Genomic DNA, 13,538 nt, shown 5'->3' with positions numbered 1-13,538 from the left:
TGTTTGTGTGTTCTTTATTAGGCAAATGGGGTTTGTGCTCTCCCCTTCTTTCACTTTGCAAAGTTGACCAACTTCAGCTGTTTGTTTCCTTAAATCTGTATTCTTTCTGAGTAAGTAATGACTAAGGAAATGTCACTCATTAGGTGTCTTGCAAGTCTTTCATGGTTTGGAACATTGTTTTTTGTTTTGAGGGCTTCTCATCAAGTTAAGAGTTCAGGAAGGAAGAGGTTTCTGTTTCAGTTTTAGACTGTGCTAAAAATAGAATCAGCTTTGAAGACCGCTCTCAAAGAGAACCATGTCTTCAGTGTAAGCAAAACAAAACAATAAAAGTACGACTACAACTGTCTCCCTGTTCTTTAACCTCACTGAAACAGTCTGGAAAAATGAAAAGGAAACTATGCTTTATAAAGGAAAATTGCAACAAAGCCTGCTTATGAAAAGCAATTATTTAGTTATTGTTCACTATGTATTAAATGTTGTATAACTTCTTTTTAGGTCGGAGCAGCACTTAGGCCTGCCTTTGCTCCTGAAACTCCTCCTGACGTCACAGCAAAAGCATGCCAGGCAAGTGTTGAAAGTCAGAAGTCTTAGGTAGCAGACCTTCTGAAATTTGCTTTTTGCTTGATACACCACACAAGGAAAAGGAAATAAATCATCTAGCCTCAAATCCTCAATGCACACAAAATAATGTCACCCATGTTACCTCTATATTGTAACAACCTAAACATTTTATGCACTTTAAAATCTTTTCAGAAACTTTGTAGCAGTTGGTACTTTGGCTGTTATTTATGACATTCCTCTCATGTTTTTGGGTTTCATTACTTATGTATACTAAACTGTAATGTCATTTAACATTGATTATTATCCGAGTGTAACTGTATCTCAGTAGAAATTAAATCTGGTTTTCATGATTTTACAGATGGAAAAAACAGTATCCAGTGGTGTTTGGCTCTTGTTTCTCATTATTTCTGTTTTACAACACTAGGTATGCAGTGCCTGGATAGCAAGTGGTGTAGTAAGTGATCTTAATGACCTTCGAAGGGTTCACCAGTTGCTTGTATCCTCTTTGGTAAAGGTGCAGGCTGGGAAAGAAGCACAAAGGCAACAATATAATGAAAGCACCTCAACTATGGAGATACTGGCTGTGCTTAAGGCTTGGGCAGAGGTTAGTTTGTCAGCTCTGTAATGATAGTCTTGATATCTGGTAGGTGAGTTAGAACCTTTCAGACAGAATGGTTTCAGGAATTTCTTACTTACTTCATTAAATAGAAGTTGCTGGTCCTTTGCTTTGCTTTGATACCTCTAAGCACTGCATGAACTTTGTAAACTTGACAAAAGCACTGCTAGTTAAACTGTTTGTATTATACTATACATTAAGAAATATGTCTAGTACTTCAGAAATACTAATTTCTTAACATGTTCTAATGTTTTAATATTCATTTTAAATTTGCATGGTATAAATGGCTATGGTTATGGTCCACTGAACGTACCATTTTAAATAGATGTCATTTTTCTCATTGTCTATTGGCATTTAATTTCTTACAGGTAGTTCTTGTAAGTTAACAATGTCAGTTCAGTACTGCATTGGCTAACTGCCTTAAAGTCAGCTCCCATGAATGCCTGTTTTAATACATGTAAATGCAAGGTTAGATATTTAAAAATCAAAAATGTGAACAATGTATGTAATCTGTAGATGATGTGTCTTAGAAAGCACTGATAATGACCTTGGATGCTGACAGCTGATAACCAGCTAACTATGAGCATGTTATGTAGTTACTATGATATTTCTGTGTATAACCAGGCAGCTATTTTGAAGGAGAAAGCAGGCAATAGATAGCTTTTATGTGAACATTTGTAGAAAAACAGACCAACCTCTGGTGTCCATACTTGAGAAACGATATTGGCAAAATAGGAAAGCCATTGGAGAAAAGCTAGCAAGTGGAATAAAGACCTTCTCACATTGAAGTTAACCTGTTGATGGTAATACCCAAAGTTTGCAAATGATACAAGACTGTACGCTTCATTCTTTACTGGTAACACAAGAGTAATACATAGTTTGGAGAAGTTGGTTGCAAATGCAATATGTCATTTCAGTTAAAACAAGATTTAGGAATGATTTGACCGTGATATCAGGATCATGGTTATAGGTATATTATTTGATAAGTTCTTCAGTCTTGTAGCTAGACCTAGAACAACAGGTTTGATGGTTGGAAGGTGAAGCTGGACAAGTAATATATTAATTTTTGAGAGCAGGGAAGTTAACTGCAGCTGTGTTTAGGAATTTTAGTAGGTTTCCCTTTATTGGGACTCTCGCATCAGGATTAGCAGGGAAGTGGATTCAGAAGGTTTAGAAGATAAGTGTTTGTTTACCCATGCCTACTGGACTTGAAGCAGGAATAGATTCTAGGAAACCTCATGCCTGTTCAACAGGCAGTCATGCTAATGATCGCAGTAGTTTTCCACGTGTTAATATTTCTATCTCTCTCCAAATATATAAACAGGTTTACATAGTTGCAGTTGAAAAGCAGAAAAATCAAAGTGATGCACACAATCACTGTTTAAAAATCGCAAACTCTGCAGACGAAAGCTACAGAGATGTAACAGCCAATGGACTTCTGGACTTAGTACAGGCAGATCTTGGAACACTGAGCAAGCTCTGGCTTGCTGCACTTCAGGATTTTGCTCTCTTAACTTTGCCTTCAGAATATGCATCGCAACTACCTGCTGAAGGTAAGAAGGCAAATCAATTGTATTTTCATAGGTCACTTGTAAGTGCACATCATTAATGTCCTAGCTGACTTGTGTTAAGATCATAGTAAGATTAAGTTGTATAGAGAATATGCATACTTCTGTACCTATCTCAAGATAAAAACTGCTTTTGAGAACAGAGGTTTCACTGATGTGAGAAGTAGTTTGTCTGGTATTCTTGTTTGTTGGGTAATTTTATGATTGAAAGAAGAGAAAGGTAATTGTATTGGATCCTATCCAAATAAATCTAAATGAAGTGCCCTCATTAGCCTGAATGTTAACACTGAATTTTTTTTAAAAAAAAAGTCATACGTAAAGTACGATAAATATAATTTCAATAAAAAGAAGGATCTCCTTTTATAAGAATGAGAAAATATGGTAGTTGAAAATAAATTACATCCTTAAAACTATAACTTCTTTTCTTGTAGGTGGTACATTTTATACAGCAGAGACAATTGAAAATGCCAGACCTCATTACTACAACTCCTGGGCGCTGATACTTTATGCTACAGCATTATGGCTTACTAGCACAGGTTTCATTGTTGCTGATCCAGATGAAGGAGTTACCAATCTCTCTAGACCTGTCACCCCAACAACAATGTGTCAAGATTCTTCTACCAGGCCCTTGGTGAAATCTCCTGAGGATGTGAATACTGACAGATTTCATCTTATCTTGGGTTAGTGAGTGCATAATCTGTCTAGATGCTGTAACCCAAAATGTCATTTTCAATAGATAAAACTGTTAGCAAACAAATATTTAATTATTCACATTTAACTGCATCGTTGAATATTGCATCTCTTAGAAAAATACAGAGTCAGAAGACTTTTAAGTCCTAGTGAGAAAACTGTAGAACATTTTCCCAAATGTGGTACAAAAAAACACTCAGTGTGAACTAAACAAGTCCTAAACAAGTGCTTACTGCTCTGCTCATAAACATGCAAGTTCAAGGGTGGATTTTACCACAGTTGTAGCACTACAATTACAGAGCGTACGGTTTAGCATCACTGAAGTACAGTTTTACATCACAGAATAGTGTGTAGATTGGAAGGAACTTGTGGAGGTCATCTTGTTCACCACCCCCTGCTCAAGCAGGGCCACCTAAAGCCAGTTGCCCAGGACCGTGTCCAGATGGCTTTTGAATATCTCTATGGATGGAGACTCCACAACCTCTCTGGGCAACCCTTGCCAGCGCTTGGTCACCCTCACAGTAAAAAAGTGTTTCCTTAAGTTCACATAAACTTCTGTTTAAGCCTCCACTACTGCGGAGGCTAATCAGGCAATTGAATTCAGTCCTAGTTCTCTAAATTTACACAATTAGGCATTTCTGGTTGTATTTTTTTTCTTTGGTCTGTCTTTTGTATCCTTCTTTTGTAATCCCTTTTTGGAATGGGTTTGTATGACCCAGATGCATATGGCTTCTTTTGAATTCCAGTCTTCCTGCACAGAGCCAGCTTCCTTTTGAACTCCATTGCTCCCTCAGTTAAAAGTGGGACCTCTGGTACAAAAGCTGCTCATTTCCCCTGTTCCCTATACTACTGGATTAGTGCTTCAGATTTCATATACTTTACCATGGACACCTGCCTTGTTTATTCTGCTTCTGAACATATTCCACTTGTTCATTTTCACTTCCTACGGGGAAACTGAAAGAAATTTAAAACATGGACACTTTCTGTTGCTTAGCTGTTTTTCAATGTACATTGATCAGTTCCCAAGTCATCGCACATTTGGAATTACAGATGTACAACTGGGATGAGAATAAGGATCACAATTTATATGAAGTTTATCTCCAGTGTCATAAAATGTCATCTGAAGAGTCCTGAAAGCTCAGGAAAAAATGATTGTTTATATCTGCTCTAGGATCTGCAAGCTTAGGCTTCATGTAATTTACTTATTGCTGGTGATCCAATTGTGGTAGCTGCGATCTTTAGCATTTTTGTAAAATGGGAAGATAAAGCCTCAGCCTTTGAGTTTGTGAACTAGTACTACTTTCTCCATTATTTCCTTCTATTACATAAATCAGTGTGATTAGGCAAATATTCTGTTACATACTCATTATGAATTGTCTGCCTATTCATTGGACCTAGAGTTCAGTGTTTCACTCAGAAATTGCTCTATTTGATTTATTTATGTTAATAGCCAGTTATAATTGTGTCTTATACTGTCTAGAAGCTGAAGTTCTTTCATTGTTTTGAGGGAAATAGAGTTCTTGCCCCAAGATATTAGCAACATGAATTCACTTAAGATAAACTGCAAATGCTATTTCTATGTGTGCTCAACCTACTGTTAAGTTACTTAGTAATTGACAAAATTACTCCTTAAAATTTCAAGCATATATGGGTTTTTTCTTCTGATGCTTACAGGAATTAGTGTGGAATTTCTCTGCTCTCCTCGATCAGATGCAGCAATGGAGAACATTATTGCTTGCTTACGTGCCCTACAGGCACTCTTTGATGTTCCGTGGCCGAGGTCTAAAATAGGTGGTGATCAGGTAATGTCTTAATGATCAAAAGCAGAATTAAGATATAATTTTAGTTGGAACAGTATCTCTACTCTCTATTGTATATCTAGGAATCTTCAACACGTAAGTAGTAGGTGAATTATATGCTTTACCAAAATCCAAAGCTGTAGAGGGAGGAAAGAAAAAGAGTACAACATGGAACCTGTAAGAAGACAGTGAGGGGCGGAGAACTCGAGGACATTTTGTCAGGAAGGAGTAATTAGATGAGTACGATGAGAGGCAGGTAAAGACAGAATTCCAGAAAAAAAAGTTCCCTTACTCTCTCTGTCAAGGGACAGTTCAGTTAATTCTGTTGTAAATACTGAAGATGATAAAAGGAAACTGGAAAAAAGCAGTGACATTAAAAAAAAAAAAAAAAGGCAAACCCAAAAAACTCATAACACACCAGTGATCCTAAAAAGAAGTAGTAATTTCAAAATTCCTTTTCTTTTTTTTTTTTTTAAATTAAGCTTTATACCATCCTGTGTGCCATGCAATTGTCTAACATGGCAAAAGTGACAGAGCCTGTGGACATGCCCGTGTTCTGCTGACTTGGTGCTCTCTCCAAGGAAATGCATAACTGTTGGAGGGATACAATGTACTATCCCCACGTTCAAGAGTTAAAAAGCCATAAGATAAAGATTACTTGGGGTTTTTTTTAGTCATTTTGAGCCTTATCTCTAAATTACCATGACTACTGTTTTGTTGCAAGAATTGAGCAGGAGTGCTGGGAACTAGGAGCTAGATGTTGAAGAAAATGCCAGCTCCTGTGATTGTATCAATTATACTGTGTTCCTTAGTGAGATAAGAGTAATACTGATGGCTTTAACAAGCATTAACAAGTTTCTAAAATTCCCGCAATAAAATGGGGATATATTAAGCATTTTTCTTACTGTAGGAGTTGGGTGTAGAGCTGCTGAATGTTTTGCATCGACTGATACTGACCAGAGAATCACCTGATATTCAGCTTGCTGCCCTTGAAGTGGTTCGGCTGATTCTTTTTGCAGCTCAAGAGCATGTGAAGGAAAAGCGGAGAAGTGCAGAAGGTACAGTAATGTATGAGATGTTGAATACATATTAGCAGGGTTAAAGCAATTCTTTCTTGGAAAGCTGGATTCTTGAAGGTGGTATTCCAAGATGCATCTTAACTGAAGTGTTTCACAGTTGGTGACTAATCCTGGTTTACTTAAGTCAGTCCAGATGCCTGACTTAAGAAATTGGGGTGGTATGATAGATAGCAGGTGGTTTTGGTGGTGACTAGAGAGCATGCAGTGAGGAGGAAAACTGGAGAAACTGCAGTTGGGATAGTCTTGTGTGGTGTCAGGGAGGGAGGAGTGAAAAGCTGGGATCAGCTGCAGTAGAGCAACGGAGAGACTCAGCACACACAGCTGTTACAAGCCAGACTCCACTAGTTACTCTGACTGTAGCTTCCTAAAGTTCATTTTCTAAAAGACAAAAACTGGCAGAAGAATCAAAACACTTATATCAGGTGACATCATATTGGCATGGTGCCTCAGCACGTTGTATGTCTAAATCTACTGCACACAATTTTGCCTTTTGACGATCAGTGCATAGTTTGCTTATTCAGAAGGATGGATGTTTGCCAGCAGAACTTTGAATACATATGCATGCACACATATATGTATCAAGATTGTCACTTGGTGATGAAACAGTCTTAAGAAGTAAACTTTTTGGAAACGAGGTACAGCCTGCACATTTCTGCCATATTTCTTCTTCTTGTTTTAGTTGATGATGGTGCTGCAGAAAAGGAAACGTTACCAGAATTTGGAGAAGGCAAAGATACAGGAGGACTGGTGCCTGGGAAATCATTAGTCTTCGCAACACTGGAGTTGTGTGTTTGTATTCTTGTCAGACAACTTCCGCAGCTCAACCCAAAATTAACTTGTAGCCCTGTCATTCAATCTGGAAAACATCTGTTATTGTCAGAAGATGGAAGTAGGCTGGTAGCAGTAGCATTAATTATTCTCTCTGATGTTCCAGCAATCTGCTCTCCTGAAGGTATGCTGTTTCATCATAAGAAAAGATTAACGAAAGAATATTGGGCTCTTCTGACCCCCCTTGTTATTACCAAATTTTCTCAGATGGATAAATCTGGCAGCAAGTTTTGTTAATTTGCTTGTGACAATTTCCTGTTCTAATTATTTTTTTGACTGTCAGATTACAAAACAAGTTACAGAACTGAAGCAATTAAAGGAGTAGTTTTTCCTTTCCTCCCACGTGTAGCAGTGCAATTAATAGATTCATTTTGTTCAAGGAAGTATACAGTAGCTACATGACTATATTCTACTTGAATTGTCTATTCTGGAATTTATAATGCAGACATAAATTAAATTTAAAAGGGAAATGTATCATGTTACCTTTCACTAAAAGCCATCATTTGAACATTAGGAAACCACTGTAAGGAGTTATGGTTGTTTTCTCAGATTAGTTGACTTCTACCCATGATTCATTTTGGATACAATCCAAACATTAAGATGGTTCCCCACCACCACCTCCCAATGTCGTATTCATACGTATGAACTTTCAGTACTGTTACAACCACACCTATACACCATTTCTGCCCTACTCCTCTGTCCCCAACTTAGGTATCTGTGTTACACTTTATGCAAATTTTTGCATTTAGCAGCCTTGGAAATTTCTTCTCTTCTCTTAATTTGTTCTCTGTTACTTCTTCGGGGGATAGCATACTCCAAATGGAATAGCAGGCAGTTCTTGCTATCATCGTAGGGTGATGATATGATTTCTCTTTTCCATCTGCAGCTCATTATTTATCAATTCAAAGCAAAAGGAAACAAACATAGGATGACTTAGATTTGAGGGCAACTATCTTGTATGAAAAACAATCTGTGATTTTTCTGTTCTCCCTGTCGTTCTTTTTGTCTTTAGCTGTTCAAGTTATTCCACAAACTAACAGCTTGCAGGATCAGACTAGATGGGATGTTTACACTAGAGAACTTAAGCATTTAAGTCAGGTGACTAAAATGAGGAGCTTAAACTTGCTTATACAGTCAGTTGAATAAGGAAGCATCTCCAAAAGTCAACTCATGTAATCAGAGAGATTTCCTATGTGGAATTGCATCATTTTTTCCCTTTTAATAGGCAACTGAATTTATAGTCCTGTGACTACCATGTCTCTTAGTTCAGGCACCTGTTATGATAATGTGTGCATAATAAAACTTTCAAATAAATGATGCCCATGAACTGCATTTCCTACTGAATTCCAACAGTCAATTTTCAGAGACTTGGCTGTTTAAAAATAGGAGGAAGATGTCCTCAGGTTCAGAAAACACGTATATGTCAGAGATCCTCATTATTCAACAGGTCTCTCATGAACATCAGTATATTAAAATCTTAAAAACACAAGCATTTTGCTGATTAGGGAAGGACATAAGCATATTAAGCCATATGCTTAACTCTGTGTTTTGCTGAATCAGAACTTAAGGTAGGAGCAACACATAAGTATGCAGGTTTCTCGATTGTCTCTAATATGTGCAGAATTCTGTATTACTATTGGATTCAAAGACATAAGAATATGCAAAACTGCTATGCCAAGTTATTCCTGTGATTTTTTTTTTTTTTTTTAAGAGTCTCTTATTCTGACAGGACAACTATCAGATTCTCAGGGAGAGATGAAGATCTGTTCAGTAGGCTGTGGAACAATTTGCTTCTCTCCTTAGGTCTTCTCTTTTCCAAAATATTTGTTAGATTTTTTTTATTATAATTCTAGGAATTTTTGTTACGCATTTATGTCCAAGATCCTGTTCTTATTAATCTGACTAAATTCTTGACTTCAGTAATTTCCTGGAGCAACAACATCCTTGGCTAACTACACTCATGTGGGAGAAGTATTTCCTCTTACCAGTTTTGAAATTGCTCCCTGCTAATTTCCTTCACTGTGTTGTCTTCGTTGCAAAATATGCTTAGGTGCTCATAATTTGTTTTCTACTATTCAGTACTTTGTATACTTCCATAGCTTCTCTTCTTCTGCCTCTCAGTCATTCTGATCGTTCTGTTCTTGCTTTTCTCTGAACATGACATAATTCCACACTTCATATAATAAAATCGTCAAGGAAAAGATACACAATGCTAATTTGAAAGGGGAAACGGTTTAACTTCAGTTAAGCAGTCTGACTCCATGTTTGCAAGTCACATGATACTACAAATCTTTCTTCAGTGCCTCCATTCATATAGGTGATTAAAAAAGGTAAATTATAAATAAAAAAGAGAATCCAAGCAAACTGCTTCAATTTTTTTTTAATGTAAAAGGTACCTGAATGTTTTTAACTTCTGTGAAATTAATTTGCTTTGTTTTACAGGAAGTGTTTCAGTTCTTCCTACTATCTTGTACCTAATTATTGGGGTACTTAAAGAAACTGCTGTGAAATTGCAAGATGGCCAGTTACCTTTGACGGTTGCTGCATCTCTACAAGCTCTTAAAGGACTCTTGTCTTCTCCAATGGCTCGAGCAGAGAAGAGTCGGACTGCTTGGACTGATCTTCTACGTAGTGCTTTGGTCACAGTGCTTGACTGTTGGGATCAAGGTAAGCACAAATTTTGGGTTTGTGTGTTTTAAAAAAACAAACCAGAAAATGTTTGGGTGAAAGGTTGTTTGGTTTTATTTAAATTAAATTCATGCACATCTTAAAAAAAAAGACTAATATCTTAGTCACAGGAGAATTAGTTGGCTACCAAGTATTGCTGAAACTATAGTGCAATCTTGTCCCTACAGTTCATATGAGAAGTCATCATCTGTAAAGGTATAAATGTGGGATTGCAGGCTTATGTCTTGAGTGTACAGTTGAGCATAAAAGACGGCTGTAGTGCATGCAGGTTCTCCACAAAGAATTAGTTTCTGTATCGAAGCAAAAGGTATTAAAACAGTAGTTCAAGAAAAAAATATTTTTGTCTTCAAGTTAGTTTTCTGTGTGCTGCTTCTTCAACTTCCCAAGTTTGTAGTACGTTTATCATTCCTTACATTTAATCTGCGAGTTGTAATTTGTTGTTGGAACTTTCGTTTATGGTGCTGTTTTTTTATGTTATAGCAAAAGAATATATGTTCTTGACGCAAATTTTTATTATTCTCAAAATAGGTTGTACCCTAATATGTCATACCAGCTCTTCAAAGATATTTATTTTATTTTATACAAAGGAACAATGGAATAGGAGTATGCTGTTATTTCTAAATATGCATATAACCACCCCTGAATCCCTTTTTGGCCTTGGCTTTTCTTACAGTAAAAGTCCAATTCAGTGCATCAGTGTGTCACGTATTTGAAAAAAGAAATTCCTAAAGAAACATAGACATTGATATTTCTATTCCACCTGTTTGTAACACTTGAATTCATAGAATTACTTTTTAATGCAAATCTAACAGACTGCTTACTTTATTGATAGTAGATGGGCTTCTCCAAGAACTTGATGAAGTTAGCCTGCTTACTGCTATTACAGTATTTGTTATGTCTACCAGTCCAGAAGTTACTACCGTAGAGTGCCTTCAAAAGCGTTGTATTGAGAAGTTTAAAATAACACTTGACTCAAAAGATCCTCTTGTAAGTACTGGTGAAGTTATAAGAATATCAGTATCATATTAAATGGTTTTCAGCTTATTTTCTGTTCAGCTGTTTCACTTGTCCTGTGTGTTGATTACAGTTAATTCTGTCCTGACTGTATCTGTTGTATTTTAAAATACAGTTTGAACAAGTTAGCAAGAACATCTCCAGCAGTGCATTTTATCATTTTTTATCTGTATACAATTCTGTATTCCTATGATTTTTTTTTTTTATTGCATCAGACTCAGAGCTTTATGCATTGATAAGTACATGATAGAGTTGTGTAGTTTTTCAGGCACCTGTTTCATTTTATTTGTTCATTTTATCTTCAACACGCAGATACTATCTTTTGCACAGGAAATCTCTCAGCTGTGGGTCTTTGGGAGCTGGAACAAATACCACTACCTAACTTTTACTGTCCCATAAGCATCAGCTCCTGGCCGCTGCTGGAGGCAGCATAGTGAACTAGATTCATGCTTTGTTCTGACCTAGTATAAATATTTTTACATAGCTGCTTTAGATTGTACTGCCACAGTTCATCTGTTATTATTCTTCATTTAAAAAACCCAATGTATCAGGGGAAGAAAAAAGTATTTATTATCATTCCAAATACAAATGGCTTCCTCACTCTGAAAGTCCAGCTCTGAAAACAACATGCATTAGACTTCATGTTTGACTGTGAGAATTCACTGTAAACTGGTTTTGTTGCATCTTCTCTGTATACATTCATGTAGTAACAAAAAATTAAATAAAGTTACCTTTACTTGAGAAATAGCTGTAAGAAAGTACTTTTCTATATATTAGTACATTTGAAGTATTACAAAAGTTGGTTTCTGCTGATAGGAAACTAGGGTTGCCAAATATGACAACAGGAAAACGGTAGTATGCATTTGCAAATTTTATCCAAGTGTTTAGGCACCTGAGCCTTTCAGAAATTATGTAGGAGCCTGACAGTTTCAGTCCTATTGACTTCCAATGACATGCAAGCTACTGGACCATTTGAGGCTTTTTAAAATTGTGCCTACAGTTTGACAGAAGTAATGCTTACCGTTTAAGCATCTTTTTTCAGTCAGCTGGATTTTTGCAAAAAAGAGTACATTTTCAAAACAGGACTAAGACATAATCTTCACACAAAAATAGTATTTTTTCCTTAACTCAGAAAGGTAGGAAGATGTAGGACTCCATGGAAAGAAATAGGAAGCATGATCTAGTTTCTCTTAATAATCTGATTACAAGTTATAATGCTCCTATAAAGTATTATGTATTATCAGCCTGCAGCCTGATGAATTTTCAAGCTGTGAGGCACGTTTTTCCCCTTCCCTAAAATTTTGTCTGACAAGCTGTGAGTTTTAAAACACTCTGACATGTATTTTTAAGTATAACACTTTGTAACTGCAAATTTTATTTTTCCCTTTAGGTACAGTATAAGTGCTACCAGCTGCTGCATTCCATCTTTCAGCATCCAAACAAAACTGTGTCATATCCTTATATTCATTCTTTAGCACCATCCATTGTGGGAAAACTGCAGGGAACAGAAAAAGCAAAACCTGAAAATGCTGGCGAACTTCAAGTCATTCAGGAGGGAATAAAGGTGGTTACAGCTCTTACAGCCACTGCTGAGGAAGAGCACCGTAAGTTACTTCCGTTACTAGTATCCAAAGCATTAGACATGCTGAAAGTTGCCATAAGTAACAAATTAAAACAAAACAACCGCTAGGAATCCAGTCCTGAACACTGATTGCTAACAAAATTGCTAACAAGAACGTGGGTTTATTTTACTGTACAGTTCAAATAACATTAGCAGCTTTATAGTTTGTGTTAGATGTTAACTTAGAGAAATACTTCTAGTTAGAATTTGAAGCTGTTTTTAAAAGGCGTATGTTGAAGCTGTATTTTCAATATTTATAGGTGCTCATTTGGTGGCCTGCCTTCTTCCCATCCTTATTTCCTTTCTTTTGGACGAAAATGCCCTGGTTTCTGCTACAAACTCGGCAAAAAATCTACATGAGTTTGCTTTGCAAAATCTGATGCAGATTGGTCCACAGTACTCATCAGTTTTTAAGAAACTAATGGCTTCCTCTCCAACTATGAAAGCCAGGCTTGAGTCAGCTGTAAAAGGCAATCAAGAAAGCATCAAAGTGAAGACTGCTAAACATGCAAAGAATCCTGGGAAAAGTTCAAGCATTCAGCTAAAGACCAATTTTCTTTAAAGTCTCATACTGTCATTTCACACACTTTGATATCAACAGCAAAAAATGTCCCTTTTAACTTCTGATCGGAGTAGGATCACTATGAGTTGATCTCATACATTTCAGTTTGCACTGAAGTATTACAGAAAGCTTTTAAGAGAAAGGAAATCTCTAGGTAACTTTCTGTTAGTGTAAGACTTCTGAAACCTCTCTAAACACTATGAATAAATCTGAGTTCATCTAATCTGTATTTTTGGATTATTTTGGGCTAAAATACTAGAAATGCACATGCCTATATTATAAAAGTATAGTGAACTTTACCATAGATATATTTAGGAGCAGCCCACACTCAGCCATTAAGCAAAATTAATTTTGTTTGAAATCAATGTTCGTCAAAAATAAGTTACCCTGATTGGTTTTTGGATTTAACTGGGACATAAATTTACTTGCAGGTTGTAATCTTTCCTAATTACTAATTTAACACACTGCATCGTTAAGTAAACAGATTGAATATCCTTGTAAGCCTTACAGTA

At 36.4% G+C, this 13,538-nt stretch overlaps 1 protein-coding gene across 2 annotated transcripts in view; it reads left to right on the top strand.

Moving 5' to 3' along the window:
- HEATR5A (HEAT repeat containing 5A) overlaps window positions 1-13,094 on the top strand; it is a 57,485-nt gene extending 44,391 nt beyond the window's left edge. The window contains exons 25-35 of one of the 2 annotated variants that reach the window (XM_075711803.1): window positions 496-564; window positions 986-1,165; window positions 2,502-2,730; window positions 3,177-3,425; window positions 5,110-5,237; window positions 6,145-6,292; window positions 6,993-7,265; window positions 9,584-9,808; window positions 10,662-10,816; window positions 12,234-12,447; window positions 12,725-13,094. In XM_075711803.1, the coding sequence (XP_075567918.1) occupies window positions 496-564; window positions 986-1,165; window positions 2,502-2,730; window positions 3,177-3,425; window positions 5,110-5,237; window positions 6,145-6,292; window positions 6,993-7,265; window positions 9,584-9,808; window positions 10,662-10,816; window positions 12,234-12,447; window positions 12,725-13,026 (2,172 nt within the window). In that variant the 3' untranslated portion in view covers window positions 13,027-13,094. The remainder of the gene's footprint in view (window positions 1-495; window positions 565-985; window positions 1,166-2,501; window positions 2,731-3,176; window positions 3,426-5,109; window positions 5,238-6,144; window positions 6,293-6,992; window positions 7,266-9,583; window positions 9,809-10,661; window positions 10,817-12,233; window positions 12,448-12,724) is intronic. The other variant, XM_075711802.1, reaches the window with a different exon arrangement.
- Window positions 13,095-13,538: the final 444 nt, after the last annotated feature.

Source organism: Pelecanus crispus, chromosome 6 (assembly GCF_030463565.1).
Source record: "Pelecanus crispus isolate bPelCri1 chromosome 6, bPelCri1.pri, whole genome shotgun sequence".
NCBI lineage: Eukaryota > Metazoa > Chordata > Aves > Pelecaniformes > Pelecanidae > Pelecanus > Pelecanus crispus.
Note: the sequence above shows the minus strand (reverse complement) of the source record. Positions and strands in the feature narration are given on the sequence as shown.